We start from the raw sequence: 20,018 nt of genomic DNA, 5'->3' as shown, positions 1-20,018 counted from the left end.
AAGGTCACATGGTCTGTGGGATGAGGGGATAGAGGGATGGAGGCATGGGGTGAGGGGAGGGTTTGGTCTCAATTAGGGGGGATCTAACCTTCAAGGTCACATGGTCCGTGGGATGGGGTGTTGGGGGGATGGATAGAGGAATGGAAGAGGCGATGGAGGGAAGAGGGTATGGGGTTTGTCTCAATTAGGGAGGTCCCATGGTCATGGTCAAGGTCATAGTCACATCATCCATGGGATGGAGAGATGGGGTGGATGAGGGGCTGGAGAGATGGGGTGGATGAGGGGATGGAGAGATGGGGTGGACGAGGGGGTTGGAGATGGGGTGGACGAGGGGATGGAGAGATGGGGTGGATGAGGGGGTTGAGAGATGGGGTGGATGAGGGGGTTGAGAGATGGGGTGGACGAGGGGATTGACAGATGGGGTGGACGAGGGGATGGAGAGATGGGGTGGACGAGGGGATGGAGAGATGGGGTGGACGAGGGGGTTGAGAGATGGGGTGGACGAGGGGATTGACAGATGGGGTGGACGAGGGGATGGAGAGATGGGGTGGACGAGGGGGTTGGTCTCAATTAAGGGGGTCTCATCTCAGGATTAAGGGTCAAGGTCAGGGTCACATAGTCTTGTTAGCCCTGCGGGGTGATAGGGGGGTGGGGTTGGTAGAGTCTCGGTGCGAGTGTTTATCTGTCCTGCTAGACAGCGAGGACGTAGAGGCGTTGGCGGGGGCCTGCTGATGGTGGAGGGTCCTTCGGTGGTACAATGGACCCCCCCCTTAGCAATAGAACATCCCTCACGGCCGCTCTGAATGGCTTACTGACGAAACAGTAGAGGAAGAAGTTGACCGCAGTGTTGAGCATGGCCAGCATGTTAGACAGATCATAGGCCAGGTGGACCCGCCAGTCCTTGTGGACTGATGACACATATAGATGATAGATGACCACTATAGTCCTGGGGGCCCAGAGAATGGCGAACGCAGAGGTGATGACGAGCAGCATGGCGGTGCTCTTACCCAGACGCCGCCGCGGGGCCAACCGGGCCCCACCACCACCACGCTCCTCCTGGCACGGGACCTGTCTCTGCCGCGCCCGCAGCCGGTGAATGATCAGCAAGTTCAGAACCAGGAAGATGCTACACGGCAGGAAGTAGATTATCGTCACGTGCGTCCATATGAGGGCGGAGTCCAGGGAGGTGGGCGGGCGGGCGACACGCCACATGTCAGACCACCAGAAGAACGGTACGCCTGACAACAGCGCCAAGAAAAAGACGACGGCGATGATCCGCCGCGCCCGTGCCGGGTAGCTGATCTGGCGGTGGAGGAGCGGGTGGCACAGCGCCACGTAGCGGTCCACGGTTAGAGGTACGGTGGCCCAGATGGAGGCGTGGTTGGCAGCAAACTCCGCCATGCTAACCGAGCGCAGCAGGAGGGTGGGGACCTAGAATACAATTAAACACAAAAGCTACGTTTTATGTGAGAAGTCAGGACAAAGAGAAAGGAAATTCACATGAGCAGCACAGGGACAATGTTGATCTACTGTACTTCAAACAACAAGTAGGCAGGTTGATTAGAATTCAAACTTTCTCCCAAAACAGATCACTACACCTTTATCGTCCATTCCATACAGCAAACAATAAAATGTTATCCTTTGCTAATTTCTCAACTCAATTGTTCCCAATTGTTATTTTTTTCAGTGCCATGCCCAGGATTTGTACTGGTAATCTATTAGCTACGCATCCACCTTCTTATCCACTGTACTACTGTACCTACTTCACGGTGGAACACAGCTGTTTCTAGCAGAAAGCCCACAAAGATGATGAAGAGCTGGGAGAGGATGTCAGAGCCGGTCAGAGCCAGCAGGTACACATACAGCGCCTTCTTAGTACGGGCTGCCAGCCGGGATAGAGCCACCGCAGTAAGTATGTTTACTGATAGATTGAAGGGGGAGCGAGTGGAGAGAGGCAGGGAGGGAGTAGGGAGGCAGGGAGGGAGTGGGGGAGAGAGAGAGGGCAGGGTGGAGAAGGAGAGGGAGAGAGGGGAGGGAGAGGGATTAAAATCAAATCAAATTCTATTTGTCACATACACGTGTTTAGCAGATGTTATTGCGGGTGTAGCGAAATGCTTGTGCTTCTAGCTCCGACAGTGCAGTAATATCTAACAAGTAATATCTAACAATTTCACAACATATACCCAATACACACAAATCTAGTAAGGAATAGAATTTAAGAATAGGCCAGTCAAGCTCTTCCACACTGATCTCGACAAACCATTTCTGTATAGACCTTGCTTTGTGAACGGGGGCATTGTCATTCAGAAACAGGAAAGGGTCTTCCCCAAACTGTTGCCACAAAGTTGGAAGCACAGAATCGTCTAGAATGTCATTGTATGCTGTAGCGTTAAGATTTCCCTTCACTGGAACTAAGAGGCCTAGCCCGAACCATGAAAAACAGCCCCAGTCCAAAGGCGGCGAGCTTTACTCCACTCCATCCAACGCTTGGCATTACGCATGGTGATCTTAGGCTTGTGTGCGGCTGCTTGGCCATGGAAACCCTGACGAACAGTTATTGTGCTGATGTTACTTCCAGAGGCAGTTTGGACCTCGGTAGTGAGTGTTGCAACCGAGGGCAGATTATTTTTACACACTACGCGCTTCAGCACTTGACGGTCCAGTTCTGTGAGCTTGTGTGGCCTACCACTTCGCGGCTGAGCCATTGTTGCTCCTAGATGTTTCCACTTCACAATAACAGCACTTACAATTGACCGGGGCAGCTCTTGCAGGGCAGAAATTTGACGAATTGACTTGTTGGAAAGGTGGTATCCTATGACGGTGCCACATTGAAAGTCACTGAGCTCTTCAGTAAGGCCATTCTACTGCCAATGTTTGTCTTTGGAGATTTCATGGCTGTGTGCTCGATTTTATACACCTATCAGCAACGGGTGTGGCTGAAATAGTCGAATCCACTAATTTGAAGGGGTGTCCACATACTTTTGTATATATAGTGTACTTGGCTCGTGGCAGCATTACGGTAGATATTCTATGGAGGAGGGAGATATTTGTTCTTAGCAAGCACATAGTCTTTCCAAGAGTCCCTGTTTTTTTATACCCTGACTGCCGTAACAGTGTGTCTGTGTGTGTGTGTGTGTGTGTGTGTGTATGTTTTTATTTTCTTCCAGTAGTGTGACATACAGTAGCTGCATAGATTTCAGCTGTATTTCTATACAATCAGCTATCATAGTCTGGGTTTCTTTTCGGCGACTAGTCAACAACAGGATATTCCCACTAGAAACAATTGGTGCCCATTCTGTCTTCAGCCCTCCGCTCCAACTCATATACCTCTCAATCCCCACTGGGAGCAATTAGTTCCAAAAGGTCATCTGGAGGATTCAGAGTGAGGGAATACAGGCGGCTGATCTCAGATGACCCCCCTAGTCTCCTGCTTCCCCTCCCTCCCTACAACCATCCCTGCCTATGTTGGATCAATACCACATCACCGTGATCGGCACGTCTGTCGATGTTGTAGCCCCACAACAACACCGACAATGACAACACAGCTTACATGAACTGAACGCAATCCATTAATGTGATTGTTGTTTTGTCTTGTTGCTCAGGAACGTTGGAGTGTTCATTTTGGAGAAGGGACAGTGTGTGCGTGTGTGCCTGCATGTGTGTGTGTATTCGTGTGTGTACCTGGTACTCCCACACAGAGGAGGGCGCTATAATAGATGACAGGGAAGAAGCCCAGGACACATGTAGACCTCTGCAGCTCCTCACCTCCTGGTTTCAGGCCCTGCTCTGAATAGCTGGGCACTGTGATGTTGGGCCAGTCAAACATGACCTTGGTCGTTCTCCTGGAAGAGAGAGGGTAAGATTTGAAGGGAGGGTGGGAGATGGGGAGAGAGGGAGGGAGATGGAGAGAGAAAGAGATGGAGGGAGGGAGGGAGGGATGGAGAGAGAGAGGGGAGGGAGGGAGGGAGGGAGGGAGGGAGGGAGGGAGGGAGGGAGGGAGGGAGGGAGGGAAGGAAAGTTGGGGGGATATACTGTAACTATAACTATAAAATAACCATAAACTATAAAATAACTATAAAACTACACTGAACAAAAATATAAACGCAACATGCAACAATTTCAACGATTTTACTGAGTTACAGTTCATATAAGGAAATCAGTCAATTGAAATACATCTATTAGGCCATAATCTATGGATTTCACATGACTGGGAATACAGATATGCATCTGCGAAGTTGCTGGATATTGGCGGGAACTGGAAAACGCTGTCGTACACGTCGATCCAGAGCATCCCAAACATGCTCAATGGGTGGTGACATGTCTGGTGAGTATGCAGGCCTTGGAAGAACTGAGACATTTTCAGCTTCCAGGAATTGTGTACAGATCCTTGCACATGGGGCCATGAATTATCATGCTGAAACATGAGGTGATGGCGGCGGATGAATGGCACGACAATGGGCCTCAGGATCTCTGTCACGAATTCAGCTGAGGCTGCCCCTCCTCCTTGCTCGGGCAGGTTTCGGCGTTCGTCGTCACCGGCTTACTAGCCACTACCGTTCCATTAATATAACTCCATTTGTCTTGTCTTGTCTTGTCTTGTCAATCACACACACCTGGTACTCATTCCCTCATTAGTCTGTGTATATCTGTTCCCTCTGCCCCCTTGTCCTTTGTGAGTGATTGTTCATTGTGAGAGTGAGTAGCTCCTACATCACAGCACCCGGAGGGATCCAGATATCTCGACCACGGGCGTTCGATGGGCTGGCGCCATCAGATCGAGAGCAGGTGTCCGTCCTCATTTCCTGCCTCTCGGGGCAAGCCCTGGAGTGGGCCAACCCGGTTTGGAGAGAAGGAGGAGGAGCCGCGTTGGACGACTACAAGGAGTTCGCCCGCCTATTTCGGGCGGTTTTCGATCACATGCCCGAGGGTCGAGAGGCGGGTCAGCAGTTGGTCCACTTGAGGAAGGGGACGAGGACAGTACAGGAGTTCCGGATTCTGGCAGCAGGATCCGGGTGGAACGAGCGGGCCCTGATCAACCAGTTTCGGTGCCATCTACAGGAGGACGTCCGACGGGAGCTAGCCTGCCGTAACACCAGTTTGTCTTTTACCGAACTGGTGGACATGGCCATTCATCTGGATAACCTGCTGGCAACCAGAGGACGTCCTGGAGGAGGTCTGCCCGTTCCCGTGGATCCAGAGCTCATGGAGCTCACGATAGCGCCAGTGCCAATCGGATGGCACGAAGGGACATTCCACCACATGTTGTCGTCAGCGCTCTTTTGGGTCAGGAGGCGGCCGGCAGGGCACTCTCGCATCACCCCAGGTATTTAGCACCCACACTTGTTCAGAGCCCTCTGCTACGCACTGTACCATACCCATATACTTCCCTGATTACATGAGAGTTCCCAAGTGTAAGGCGCTAGTAGATTCAGACGCAGCTGGGAACTTTATGGATAAAACTTTCGCACGCCACCAGGGCATTTCATTAGTTCCCCTATCCATTCCACGCCCCATCAAAGCACTTGATAGTCGACCATTAGGGTCCGGGTAGATAAAGGAAGTCACGGTACCAGTCACCATGATCACACAGGAGACGCATTGTGAGCAGGTCACTTTTTCCATCATTGAGTCTCCTGTTTTCCCTGTGGTGTTAGGTATTCCGTGGCTAGCACTCCACAACCCCACTTTCTCATGGCCGCAGAGGGTTCTCACGGGGTGGTCGCGAGAGTGTCAGGGTAGGTGTCTGGGTGTTTCCTTTGGTGCAACCACGGTGGAAAGTCCAGACGGTGCCTCCACCGTGCGCATTCCCCCCGAATACCATGATCTGGCACAAGTTTTCTCCAAGAATAAAGCAACTAAATTGACACCTCATTGCGCAATAAACCTTTGGGTAGACGCTGTACCCCCCAGGAGTCATGTGTATCCCCTGTCGCAGGCGGAGACGGAGGCTATGGAGACATACGTCACCGAGTCCCCGCGCCAGGGGTACATACTGTACGTCCCTCCACTTCACCCGCCTCCTCTGGTTTCTTTTTTGTGAAGAAGAAAGACGGCGCTCTGTGCCCGTGCATTGACTATCGACCATTGAACAAGGAGACGATTAGATTTAGTTATCCTCTCCCCCTCATTCCGTCAGTGGTTGAGTCATTGCATGGAGCGCGCTTCTTCACTAAAATAGATCTCAGGAGTGCATACAACCTGGTACGTATCCGAGAGGGAGATGAGTGGAAGACAGGATTCAGCACAACCACGGGGCATTATGAATACCTGGTGATGCCCTATGGTTTGATGAATGATCCCTCTGTCTTCCAGTCCTTTGTGAACTAGGTGTTTCGTGACATGCTTGGTCGCGGTGTAGTGGTCTACATCGATGACATCTTGGTGTATTCCGCTACGCGCACCGAGCATGTGTCCCTGGTTCGCAAAGTACTGGCCCGACTGTTGGAAAATGAACTTTATGCTAAGGCAGAAAAGTGTATGTTTTTCCAGCAGTTCGTCTCCTTCCTCAGATACCACATTTCTACCACAGGTGTGGAGATGGAGAGCGACCGCATTGCAGCCGTGCGTAATTGGCCGACTCCAACCACGGTAAAGGAGGTGCAGCGCTTCCTTGGCTTCGCCAACTATTATCGGAGGTTTATCCGGGGCTTTGGCAAGGTTGCAGCCCCCGTTACATCTCTGTTGAAGGGTGGGCGGTCCCGGCTCCGCTGGTCTACTGAGGCTGACAGGGCCTTCAGTAACCTGAGGGAACTGTTCACCTCGGCCCCGGTACTGGCCCACCCCGATCCATCACTACCGTTCGTAGTGGAGGTGGATGCGTCCGAGGTTGTGATGGGAGCAGTCCTGTCTCAACGCTCGGGCACGCCACCCAAGCTCCGCCCCTGTGCGTTCTTCTCAAAGAAGCTCAGCCCGGCAGAGCAGAACTACGGCGTTGGTGATCGGGAGCTGTTGGCTGTTGTCCGAGCTCTGACCGTGTGGAGACATTGGCTCGAGGGGGCGAAACACCCATTCCTCGTCTGGACGGACCACCGTAACCTGGAGTACATCCGGGCTGCCAGGAGGCTGAACCCTTGCCAGGCCAGGTGGGCCCATTTCTTCACCCGGTTTGATTTCACACTGTCATACATTCCGGGTACGAAGAACGTGAAGGCAGACACACTGTCCCGGCTGTATGATACAGAGGAGAGGCCCAGAGACAATACCCCCATACTGCCAGACTCATGAATTGTGGCGCCGGTAGTATGGGCGATGGACGCGGATATAGCGCAGGCATTACGCACAGATCCATCTCAACCGCAGTGTCCAGCTGGGCTGCAGTACGTGCCTGCGCTTATCCGTGATCGTCTGATCTACTGGGCACACACGTCACCCTCATCTGGTCACCCAGGTATCGGTCGTACGGTGCGCTGCCTGACCGAAAAGTACTGGTGGCCTACCTTGGCTAAGGACGTGAGGGTGTATGTTTCCTCCTGCTCAGTGTGCACCCAGAGTAAGGCACCTAAGCACCTCCCAGCGGGTAAGTTAAAACCTTTACCAGTTCCACAACGACCATGGTCTCATTTGAGTGTCGATTTTTTCACTGATCTGCCTCTCTCTCAAGGGAACACCACCATCCTGGTCGTTGTGGACCGCTTTTCAAAGGCCTGCCGCCTCCTTCCTTTGCCCGGTCTCCGCACGGCTCTGCAAACTGCGGAGGCCCTGTTTACACACGTCTTCCGGTACTACGGGGTACCAGAGGATATAGTGTCTGACCGAGGTCCCCAGTTCACGTCAAAAGTCTGGAAGGTGTTCGTGGAACGTCTGGGAGTCTCGGTCAGCCTGACCTCTGGGTTCCACCCTGAGAGTAATGGGCAGGTGGAATGGGTAAATCAGGATGTGGGTAGGTTCCTGAGGTCCTATTGCCAGGACCGGCCGGGGGAGTGGTCGGTGTTCCTGCCACAGGCAGAATATGGCCAGAACTCTCTCTGCCACTCCTCTACAAACCTAACGCCATTTCAGTGTGTTTTAGGTTATCAACCGGTTCTGGCACCGTGGCACCAGAGCCAACCCGAAGCTCCTGTGGTGGATGAGTGGTTTTGGCGTGCGGAGGAGACTCGGATCGCTGCCCATGTTCACCTCCAAGGCGCTGTGAGTCGTCAGAAGGCCAACGCTGACCGCCACCGCAGTGAGGCCCCCGTCTTTGTACCGGGGGATCGGGTCTGGCTCTCGACCTGGAATCTGCCCCTCCGCCTGCCCTGCTGGAAGCTGAGCCCGCGGTTTGTAGGGCCGTTCAAAGTCCTGAGGAGAACCAACGAGGTCACATATAGGTTATTACTCCCCCCTGATTACCGTATTAACCCCTTGTTTCATGTGTCTCTCCTCAGGCCGGTGGTGGCTGGTCCGCTCTAGGAGTCTGAGGTGCGGGAGGTCCCTCCACCTCCTTTGGACATCGAGGGGGCACTGGCGTACTCTGTCCGTTCCATACTGGATTCGAGGCGCTGGGTGGGGGGCCTTCAGTACCTCGTGGAGTGGGAAGGGTACGGTCCGGAGGAACAGTGCTGGGTCCTGGTAGGGGTATCCTCGATCCCTCTCTGTTGAGGGACTTCCATCGTCGACACCCGAGGCCGGTGTCGGCGCGCTGCTGGAGCTGCGCGTCAAGTGGGGGGGGGGGTACTGTCACGAATTCAGCCAAGGCTGCCCCTCCTCCTTGCTCGGGCAGGTTTCGACGTTCGTCGTCACCGGCTTACTAGCCACTACCACTCCATTTATCATCACTCCATTTGTCTTGTCTTGTCTTGTCAATCCCACACACCTGGTACTCATTCCCTCATTAGTCTGTGTATAAGTGTTCCCTCTGCCCCCTTGTCCTTTGTGAGTGATTGTTCATTGTGAGAGTGAGTAGCTCGGTTGAGCTACTCTTTCCTTGTATGTAGCCAAGGTGGATTTTTCCCTTGTGCTAGTTTCGTTTTGACGCTTGCTGCGCTTTATTTATGTACACTGAATAAACTCTGGATTTCGGTGTTTTACCTCCTGCACCTGACTCCGTCATTCACACCTCATCACAATCTCGTCACGGTATCTCTGTGCATTCCAATTGCCATCGATAAAATGCAATTTTGGTCACTGTCCATGGCTTATGCCAGCCCATACAATAATCCCACCGCCACCATGGGACACTCTGTTCACAACGTTGACATCAGCAAACCGCTCGCCCACATGATGCCATACACGCTGTCTGCCATCTGCCCGATACAGTTGAAACCGGGATTCATCCGTGAAGACCACACTAAGATTGAATCGTACTACACTTGCTCTGACGCTCGTCGGATGTGGCAGGGCTTGAAAACTATTACTGACTACAAAGGGAAGCACAGCCGCGAGCTGCCCAGTGACACAAGACTTCGAGACGAGCTAAACCACTTCTATGCTCGCTTCGAGGCAAGCAACACTGAAGCATGCATGAGAGCACCAGCTGTTCCGGATGACTATGTGATCACGCTCTCCGTAGCCGATGTGAGTAAGACTTTTAAGCAGGTCATCATTCACAAGGCCGCAGGGCCAGACGGATTACCAGGACGTGTACTCCGAGCATGTGCTGACCAACTGGCAAGTGTCTTCACTGACATTTTCAACATGTCCCTGACTGAGTCTGTAATACCAACATGTTTCAAGCAGACCACCATAGTCCCCGTGCCCAAGGACTCTAAGACAACCTGCCTAAATGACTACCGACCCGTAGCACTGACGTCTGTAGCCATGAAGTGCTTCGAAAGGCTGGTCATGGCTCACATCAACAGCATTATCCCAGAAACCCTAGACCCACTCCAATTTGCATACCGCCCCAACAGATCCACAGATGATGCAATCTCTATTGCACTCCACACTGCCCTTTCCCACCTGGACAAGAGGAACACCTACGTGAGAATGCTATTCATTGACTACAGCTCAGCATTCAACACCATAGTGCCCTCAAAGCTCATCACTAAGCTAAGGCTCCTGGGACTAAACACCTCCCTCTGCAACTGGATCCTGGACATCCTGACAGGCCGCCCCCAAGTGGTAAGGGTAGGTAACAACACATCTGCCACACTGATCCTCAACACGGGGGCCCCTCAGGGGTGCGTGCTCAGTCCCCTCCTGTACTCCCTGTTCACCCATGACTGCATGGCCAGGCACGACTCCAACACCATCATTAAGTTTGCCGACCACACAACAGTGGTAGGCCTGATCACCGACAACAATGAGACAGCCTATAGGGAGGAGGTCAGAGACCTGGCCGTGTGGTGCCAGGACAACAACCTCTCCCTCAACGTGACCAAGACAAAGGAGATGATTGTGGACTACAGGAAAAATAAGAGGACTGAGCACGCCCCCATTCTCATCGACGGGGCTGTAGTGGAACAGGTTGAGAGCTTCAAGTTCCTTGGTGTCCACATCACCAACGAACTATCATGGTCCAAACACACCAAGACAGTCGTGAAGAGGGCACGACAAAGCATATTCCCCCTCAGGAGACTGAAAAGATTTGGCATGGGTCCTCAGATCCTCAAAAAATTCTACAGCTGCACCATCGAGAGCATCCTGACTGGTTGCATCACCGCCTGGTATGGCAACTGCTTGGCCTCCGACCGCAAGGCACTACAGAGGGTCGTGTGTACGGCCCAGTACATCACTGGGGCTAAGCTTCCTGCCATCCAGGACCTCTATACCAGGCGGTGTCAGAGGAAAGCCCTCAAAATTGTCAAAGACTCCAGCCACCCTAGTCATAGACTGTTCTCTCTGCTACCGCACGGCAAGCGGTACCGGAGTGCCAAGTCTAGGTCCAAAAGACTTCTCAACAGCTTCTACCCCCAAGCCATAAGACTCCTGAACAGCTAATCATGGCTACCCAGACTATTTGCACTGCCCCCCCACCCCATCCTTTTACGCTGCTGCTACTTTGTTAATTATTTATGCATAGTCACTTTAACTCTGCCCACATGTACATATTACTTCAACTACCTCAACTAGCCGGTGCCCCCGCACATTGACTCTGCACCGGCACCCTCCTGTATATATAGCCTCCCTACTGTTATTTTATTTTACTTCTGCTCTTTTTTTCTCAACACTTTTTTTGTTGTTGTTTAATTTTAACTTTTTGTTAAAAATAAATGCACTGTTGGTACTTTTAGCAAAAATGTTTATTTTTAATTCACAATCTGTAGAAGCAATGAGAATAGAAAGGTTCAGAACTTTTGTAAAACATCACAGTACAGTTGAAATATATATGGCAAATAGAAATCCTATATGGATGGTGTTAAGAGATAGATGGGAGGTATTGAATAGAGTTGAAGGATGGGACTAATAACAAATAACAACAAATAATAACAAAGATAGCTAATAATGTAAGCATACTGTGTCCATAATAAGTATATAGGTTGTATGTTGGGAGCTTTTGGGAAAGAGCACAGTTAGAAAGATATGGCATATAGAAGCAAACCGGATGGACATCATGAAAATGATTGGAGAGGTTGAGAGTAGAAGAAGTTCAGGAGCAATAAAAAATAAAATAAAATAAAAAATATATAATATAATTATTGTAAAATTAACTCTGTCCATAAGGTGTAGATAGTAAGTATAGACCGGAAGTAGAGACCTGGGCATTGTTGTTCACTAATTTACTCCAAGTAGGGAAAGGATGGTGGGGTTGAAAAGTAATAAAGGGGAGTATATATATATAAAAATAAAAATAAAATAAAACATGGGGGATTGGAAGTGATGCAGACAATTACATTGATAGAAGATACAATCTATCTGCAATATTAAGCTGATCCATTCCCCTCCCCCCAAAAAAAAAGAAAAAAGAAAAAAGGCTGTTCTGAGGGGGGTGCAACTCAATATTAGGAAGGTGTCCTTAATGTTTTTGTACACTCACTGTATGTGTACTCGACCAATACAATTTGATTTGATCTGTGATGGTGATGACCAGGTAAAGACTCAGTGACGAGTGATTAAGGATGTTTTCCAGAGGGAAACTGTGTTAATGATGGTGAGTGAGGCCATACTGAGGCCATGGAGTTTTGACCCCCCTCTTTCTCTCTCTATCTCTCTCTCAACGGTGTTAATGATGGTGTGTGAGTTGAAAATGGGACCATGGATTTTGGACTCAATTAGACTGAGCTGAGCTCACAACACCAGATGGACAGGAATGACCCCATCAGTGGTGCTATACTACTCTCCCTGATGTCATCGTTTCACTCTAAAGCTCTCTCTCTCTCTCTCTCTCTCTCTCTCTCACCTCATTCAGTTTCTCTCTCCATTACTCTCTCACTATCTCTCTCTCTCGCTCTCTCCTCATTCAGTTTCTCTCTCTCCATTTCTCTCTCACTCTGTTTCTCTCTCTCTCGCTCTCTTTATCTCCCTATTCCCCTCTTTCACTGCCCTTCTCACCCCCTCTCTCCTTCTTCCTCTCTCTCTCTCCCCAATTCACTCACTCTCTTTCTCTCTCGCCCCATCTACCCTCATTTTACCTGGATGCCATCCTTCCTGTTTGCTCTTTATCTGCCTCTCTAATGCATCATTCAATTTACTCACCCATAGGCTATCAGGCAATGTTTGTTCGCTCTTAGTTTTTTGGCCAGTGAACTGAATGTTGATCACTGTGAAAACCAATGTAGACGTAAAAAGCCATTCTTGGCGCAATCGGGTGGCGTCAAATGCCTGTGCTTCTACCCTTCTAGTATTAAAGACCCTTACTAACGTGTCTGGCTACAGTTTCCCTCTGGATGGAATCGTAGAAATAGACATCAATACATATGACCGCCGGTCCACCTATCACAGAACATTGACTTCAATGGGAATTTCCGTTCTAGTAAATCTATTTTCTATGGATGCAGTCAGCCATCCTCTCACTCCTCCTCAGCGGTAAGCTACAAGGGCAATCACCATAACTGGAGTTGTTAAAGTGTAATTACAGCCAATGTAAAAGCGATTCATTTGACAGCACCCCCGGCCCTATTGGGTTGTTTGTAAGCCAGCATTTTTTAGAGTGTATGCAGCCCCCCCATAAAAATGGCTGCATTGGACATTTAAGAAACATATTTTTTTATAATAATCTGGAATATGACTTCAATACACACACACACACACACACACATGCATGCATGCTCAATGGAGATGTTAGAACATTCATTACAGTAAATAGCAATGTACCGACAAAACACGATTTTTGCCTCCTGTTAGAGATGGGATGCTACATTTAAAAGGTTAAGTCATCTCTAAACCTCAAAACTTTATCAATTTCACTGTAGATGGCAGAGAGTGGAACAGTATGTATGGGCTATTTCATTATGTGTGCTATTTTGCATAATAAACACACACACACACACGTGTGGCAGTAGCAGGATTTACAGCTTGTAGCATAGTGTCAATGTAGCCTATCGGCTCTGAATAGGTTGCTTTTGCGGCATTCAGCATTCCTGCTTAGCAGTACACAATTCACGCTCAAAAAGCAGCTCAACGGTTGGAACAGTGATAATCATCGGTTCCCTGTCTTTATAATTTGTGGTGTGCTTTATCAGTGGGGGTTCTCTCTCTCTCTCTCTCTCTCTCTCTCTCTCTCTCTCTCTCTCTCTCTCTCTCTCTCTCTCTCTCTCTCTCTCTCTCTCTCTCTCTCTCTCTCTCTCTCTCTCTCTCTCTCTCTCTCTCTCTCTCTCTCTCTCTCTCTCTCTGCAGGGCAGTAATATTGACTCTCTTGTCTTTTTCATCTCTGCTCTAGGCTATATGGTAAAGGAGTTATATTCCAGTACAGTATGTCATCAAAGTGGCTTTGCAGATCAGAGATGTGTGTTTAGACATTTTAATGAAGAAGAAAAAAAGCCACACGGTCAGCATTTTGTTGTCTCCGATAATGTTGATATCGGAAAGGTCATTGTGTCTAACACAAAAAATCACTCTCAATTCTACCTGTAAGCCACTACATAGAAATCTTTTTAAATGAATGTAAGACTTTGACCATTTATGCTGTGCTTTAGAGAAAGGTCTAATTCCCCTTGTCTTTGGCACTACTAGATAACATGACTTTACATTTACATTACGCGTAAAACACAGGCAGGTAATCCTTCCTGTAAGCCTGACGGTGCCGTCTTTGGAACAAATCTATCTGTTTTAACAGTGTTCCTCTCCTTATCCATTTCCAGCCCTTGTAATCTACCAGTGAAATATGCTGTAATGAATCCTTTATTACAATGTCCGCTCACTCCGCCGTGCTCCGTTCCACCAGTCTTGGCATGGAGACAGCAGCGGTCTGATCGAGGGACATAAATAAATTCTGTCTCTCAAGGCATTGCCACTGTCTCTAGCTCTCTCCAGAGGTGTGCCCTGAGTACTTAAATCCCTGTCTGTCGTTATTCTGAAATATCTTTAATCGTATAGGTGGTCTCCTCACAGCCTGCACCGTTGAACAGATGAGAACATACTCATATTTCAACCATGTTATTTTATGTAAGAGGCCCAAGCACACTTGCTGAGATAGAATGTCCTGGAGTGTGTCCCAAATGTAACCCTATTCCCCTACACACTAAAAACAAATGGTTCTACATAGTGCCAAATATGCGTTCTTTGGCTCGGAACCATAGCGGATCCCTTTTTGGTGATATTTTTTTCCCACTCAGGGCCCCTTTCCAGCATTAGGGAACATCCCGCACCCCTCCGCCTGCACGCGTGTACTACGTCTATTTCTATGGGCACAAGCAGTGTTCATGACACAAACTGTTCACACCCCTCTTGTTGGCGGAGAGAAAATGTTGCAGTTTTAATGTGTATTCATGTGATATTTGAGCGACGTGAACATTACTATAAAATCTATGAGCAAAAAAATCTAGCTAAAAAACGTTAGCTGACATGGGCTAGTTGATCTGGACATTTTTGGCAAGACATAAATAACTTTCTAAGGTATGCAATGACTGACATGACAAGAGGAAAGCTGATGATGCACTACCCAATTTCGAAATTGCACCTTGTGCATTCTACTATTACAACATTCAAGAGTAAGTTGAAAGCCGAACTGAGTTCCTTAGGGGGGCACAGGGGACCCCCGCACCACCCTTGCCGACCGCTACAGTATATAGCAATTAGGGAACCACTGCTATATATACTGAACAAAAATACAAATGCAACATGCAACAATTTCAACGATTTTACTGTTACAGTTCATATAAGGAAATCAGTCAATTGAAATACATTCTTTAGGACCTAATCTATGGATTTCACATGACTGGGCAGGGGCGCAGCCATGGGTGGGCTTGGGAGGGCATAGGCCCACCCACTTGGGAGCAAGGCCCACCCACTGGGGAGCCAGGCCCAGCCAATCAGAATGACTTTTTCCCCACAAAAGGGCTTTATTATAGACAGAAATACTCCTCAGTTTCATCAGCTGTCCAGGTGGCTGGTCTCAGATGATCCCGAAGGTGAAGATGCCAGATGTGTTGGTCCTGGGTTGGCGTGGTTACACGTGGTCTGCGGTTGTGAGGCCAGTTGGACGTACTGCAAAATTCTCTAAAACAATGTTGGAGGCGGCTTATGGTAGAGAAATTAACATTAAATCATCTGGCAACAACTCTGGTGGACATTCCTGCAGTCAGCATGCCAATTGCATGCTCCCTCAAAACTTGACATCTGTGGCATTGTGTTGTGTGACAAAACTGCACATTTTAGAATGGCTTTTTATTGTCCCCAGCACAACGTGCACCTGTGTAATGATCATGCTATTTAATCAGCTTCTTGATATGCCATACCTGTCAGGTGGATGGATTATCTTGGCAAAGGAAAAATGCTCACTAACAGGGGTGTAAACAAATTTGTGCACAAAATTTGAGAGAAATAAGCTTGTTTATTCATATGGAAAATTTTGGGGATCTTTTATTTCATCTTATGAAACATGGGACCAACACTTTACATGTTGCGTTTATATTTTTTTCAGTATAGAACCCTTTCCTAAGGTTCTATAAATAACTATTAAAAAAAGGTTATTATCTATATAGCACCAAAAAGGGTTCCGCTATGGTTACAACCCTTTTTGGTGCTGTATACAACCCTATTTAATGGTTCCTTATAGAACCTTTTTTTTAATTTAACCTTTATTTAACTAGGCAAGTCAGTTAAGAACAAATTCTTATTCACAATAATGATTCTATAAAGAACCTTCCTCAATCTCAAAGGTTCTACAAAGAACCATATGAAGAACCATATAGGGTTATTTCTTCAGGTTAGCCATATTATATTGTTAAAATTCCATAGGTGTTATTATTGTGCTCATTGACAAGTTAAATCAAATGAGCTGCCTCTGGAACAGCTGGGGGTCCCTGAGGAGAAAATGTAAAACTGATGTAGACAACAGTTCTCAATAGGCACAAGGCCATACCGTCACTGGCCATCATCATATTTAACATGTAATTGCGTAACACAACAGATTAGACTAGCTGGAATGACACTCTCACTCATGGTTGCACAAAAAGAGCTGTGCGATAACCACCCACCTAAATATTCTAATAACCCTAAAAGTGGAAATAAATGTTTTCTGAACTGCAAAGAACCATTGAAGGGCTCAGTGTTTTTTGAGTCATTATGGTTCCACGTAGAAAAATCACCCTCCCCAAAGAACCCTTAAAGGAACCCTCCTTTCTTAGTGTGTGCATAATGCTATGGGCTCTGGTCAAAAGTAGTGCATAGGGTGCCATTTGGGATGCTCATCTTAGGACAAGCACTGAGAAAAATTATAGTCATGAGAGAAACACAGCTCTCTATTCTGTCTCTAGTATGACAGAGTGACAATGACTAAACCAGCTAGCAATCGCCAGTCAATAAACCTGTTATTCTCTCCGTATTACAACATCTTCTTTAAGAGGTAGAATTATCCACAGAAAAGTATTGTGCTACATACAAATCCATGTCCAGATATTGATATTGGTTTTAATTAAAAGCCACAAAGTTAATGGAAAGTGCAGACACACAAAAATGCCTGCATATGGCTTTTTATATAATTCAATTATTTTATAGTGTGGATACAGTGCATTGCAAAAGTATTCCACCCCCTTGGCATTTTTCCAAATTTGTGAAGTGAAATGAAAAAATAACTTGTTTCAAAAAATTCTAGAAAATAAATAACGGAAAAATGATGCGTGCATATGTAAGCCCCTAAATAAGATCTGGTGCAACCAATTACCTTCAGAAGTCACATAATTAGTTAAATAAAGTAACATGATCTGTCACATGTATATATACACCTGTTCTGAAAGGCCCCAGAGTCTGCAACACCACTAAGCAAGGTGCACCACCAAGCAAGCGGCACCATGAAGACCAAGGAGCTCTCCAAACATGTCAGGGGCAAAGTTGTAGAGAAGTACAGATCAGGGTTGGGTTATAAAAAGATATCCGAAATGTTGAACATCCCACAGGGGATGAGCACCAGGTGTGTGTGATTGACAAGACAAGACAAGTGGAGTGATGAGAATGGGAGCGGCAGTAGCTAGTAAGCCGGTAACGCCGAAACCTGCCGAACAAGGAGGGGAGGCAGCCTCGGCGGAAGTCGTGACAAAAAGTGGACTACTCTAATGTTAAGGTGATTCCATGTTCATCATTTATTTAATTCTAGCTATAAGTTTAAGATTCATATCTAAGAGCCCTCCAAACCATGTGCTTATGATCATATATTTAGACTAATTCAACTAACTGTTGTAGTTTTTGGTTCTTCATTAAATATTTGGCAGCCATCGAGTAAATATTATATTTTTTGTCAAATAATTTGCATATATTCAAATACCTTCAAGTATTATTTGGTTTTCTGAGAGGTATTCAAAATACTTTCAAATATTATTTGTTTTTCTGAGACCCGTATTTCAATAGCAAAGAAAATCGTTTTTTGGCCCAGGTCTGCTCAACATTGGTTATTAACACCAACACTGGGGTTCCTTTAGACCGCTGAGTGTTAATATCACTCTTAGATAGTTAATTTAACTCCTGAATCAGCTAAAGAAATGTTACACTGAAAAATCAACACTAGGTAACACTGGCCAATTTGATGTGCATAAGCAGTTTTGGCTAGATCTGAGGGGGATTTGGTGTCTTGTGTCCCACGCTGAGCTGAAATAACCTCTATCTTTAGATTAGCCCCTCTCCCCCACTCAGTCTTCTCAATTATTCATGCAAAGGTTGGCAGTTTCAGTTCACCTGAAACAACAGACAGTGCTGGGCACTCGTCTTGCTGCCTGGGACTTGGAGATAGAGATAGCTAGGGCAGGGCCCAAGGACAGAACGCGGTCGACATAGTGATGGTGATATTGTGCATTTCGGTGATATCACCATTTCAGATGAAGATCAGCGAAAGGAGAAGAATACATTTCACCCTTTGAGAGGAAAGTGAGGGTAAGAGTTCGGGTTTCATTTTGGCGGCTATGGCTGCTGCGTACAGTATAGTGCTGGTTGTGACAGGAGGACAAAGGGACAAGCTGACAAGACACACCAGAATGTGTCAGTTAAAGAAGCCTTCAATTCACTCCTTTCAGTTCATAGTTAGACACACACTCTCTCTCTCTCACACACACACACACACTGGATGGAGCACTGCCGTTCACATTTCACAACTCTAAAACTGACCTCTGTATTTAAGGGCAGGCGGCCACAGATATTAACATGACATAATCCAGAAGTAAACTTTGGCATCAGAAGTAACTGGCTGCTATTTTTACTTCACAAATCACTCTGAAGTAGCTCTTCCATGTAAAAATTGAGGTTGTTGAAAATAACAGAAAGAGTCAAACATATCTTAGATGTGCAGATTCACAGATGGTACTTTGAAATGACCAAGTCAGACTCTCTCTCTGGTTCATTTTACATTTATGTAATTTAGCAGACACTCTTATCCAGAGCGACTTACATGAGCAATTAGGGTTAAGTGCCTTGCTCAAGGGCATATGGACAGACGTTTCACCTAGTCGGCTCAGGGATTCAAAACAGCAACTTTTCGGTTACTGGCCCAAAACAGCTAGGCTACCTGCCGCCCTTCTGCCTTCTACTAGGGTGTTTTTCCTCCATGGTATAAACTTTTAGAATCCTGGGCACTATAAGGATTAACAATGAAAGTAAAACAAATGCTAACATAATATCAGAAAAGATAGCACTGACATAACTGTATACCTCAAAGAACAGTAAAACAGTCAGTAAGAATCCAGTATGTAAACATTTGAAGAGATATCCAGTGTATATAAACATTTGAAGAGATATCCAGTGTATATAAACATTTGAAGAGATAGCAGCCTTTCCCTTGTACTCTATTCCCTTGTACGGTCAGCATCTATTGTACCTGTGATGCCAGACTAAACTAGTCATCATGTGACATCAGGTAAAAGAAGAAGTAAGACTCTTACCTTTATAACCGGTCTTCACAGTATCTCCCAATCTGTCTCATAGGTCCCTGTGTCTGTTGACCTCCATCTGTAGCCGATTCCCTACCGCTGCAGCTGCCAGTGACACTAACGACCCACACAGCCACTGTAGAAGAGGAAGAGGAAGAGGAGGAAGATAACTGTGCTCCCAGCAGCAGGCTCATCACTGCAGCAAGTGCAAGAGAAAGTGAATGAGGAGAGGAGGAGATGTGAGAGAGGGGAGAGAAAGAGAGAGAGGGACAGAGAGGGAGGGGATAAAGAAAAGGGATATTGATCTTAGGATGGATAGAAACAGGTAAAGGAGGGAAACTGTCCGTGGGAGATATACAGAAACAAAGAAAGTAAAAGCTTAGAAACAATATAGAAAGTAAAAGCTTTTATTGACATAACGTCTCCTGATCAGTGCTGAAACCTGTCGCCTGCCTACGTCAGCTCTTCTCTACTTTAACGAGGTCTCAGAAGGTTTCACAGGTTGGGATCAAAATGCAAATAACCCTACAGTCCACATATAGCAGAGCTGTACACTCCCCAGACTGACACCAGGACGTGAGATAGACTGAATAACACACAAGCAAACCAAGGAGACAACCATATGTCTGATTATTTAGCTGCATTAAGTAC

General features: G+C 47.3%; 1 protein-coding gene across 1 annotated transcript; it reads right to left on the bottom strand.

Annotated features, from left to right (window-relative positions):
• Positions 1-514: 514 nt before the first annotated feature.
• gpr142 (G protein-coupled receptor 142) lies at positions 515-3,831 on the bottom strand. Its single transcript, XM_041900137.2, has 4 exons — positions 3,682-3,831; positions 1,764-1,921; positions 779-1,431; positions 515-741 (listed from the first exon to the last, which is right to left on the bottom strand). The coding sequence occupies exons 1-4, from the start codon at positions 3,824-3,826 to the stop codon at positions 612-614; spliced, it is 1,086 nt and encodes a 361-aa protein (XP_041756071.2). The 5' UTR covers positions 3,827-3,831; the 3' UTR covers positions 515-611.
• Between the last annotated feature and the right edge of the window lie 16,187 nt (positions 3,832-20,018).

Source organism: Coregonus clupeaformis, unplaced genomic scaffold (genome assembly GCF_020615455.1).
Source record: "Coregonus clupeaformis isolate EN_2021a unplaced genomic scaffold, ASM2061545v1 scaf0080, whole genome shotgun sequence".
Taxonomy (NCBI): Eukaryota; Metazoa; Chordata; class Actinopteri; order Salmoniformes; family Salmonidae; genus Coregonus; species Coregonus clupeaformis.
This window is presented reverse-complemented; position numbering and strand designations above follow the sequence as displayed.

Excerpts from the sequence above, each read along its gene's own strand:
- gpr142 (XM_041900137.2), bottom strand. The coding sequence starts at position 3,826 with ATGTTTGACTGGCCCAACATCACAGTGCCCAGCTATTCAGAGCAGGGC. Across the intron at positions 1,922-3,681 it reads CCTCTGTGTGGGAGTACCAG|TAAACATACTTACTGCGGTG; the intron begins GTACACACACGA and ends TCAATCTATCAG. Across the intron at positions 742-778 it reads GCGGCCGTGAGGGATGTTCT|CCTCCACCATCAGCAGGCCC; the intron begins ATTGCTAAGGGG and ends CCACCGAAGGAC.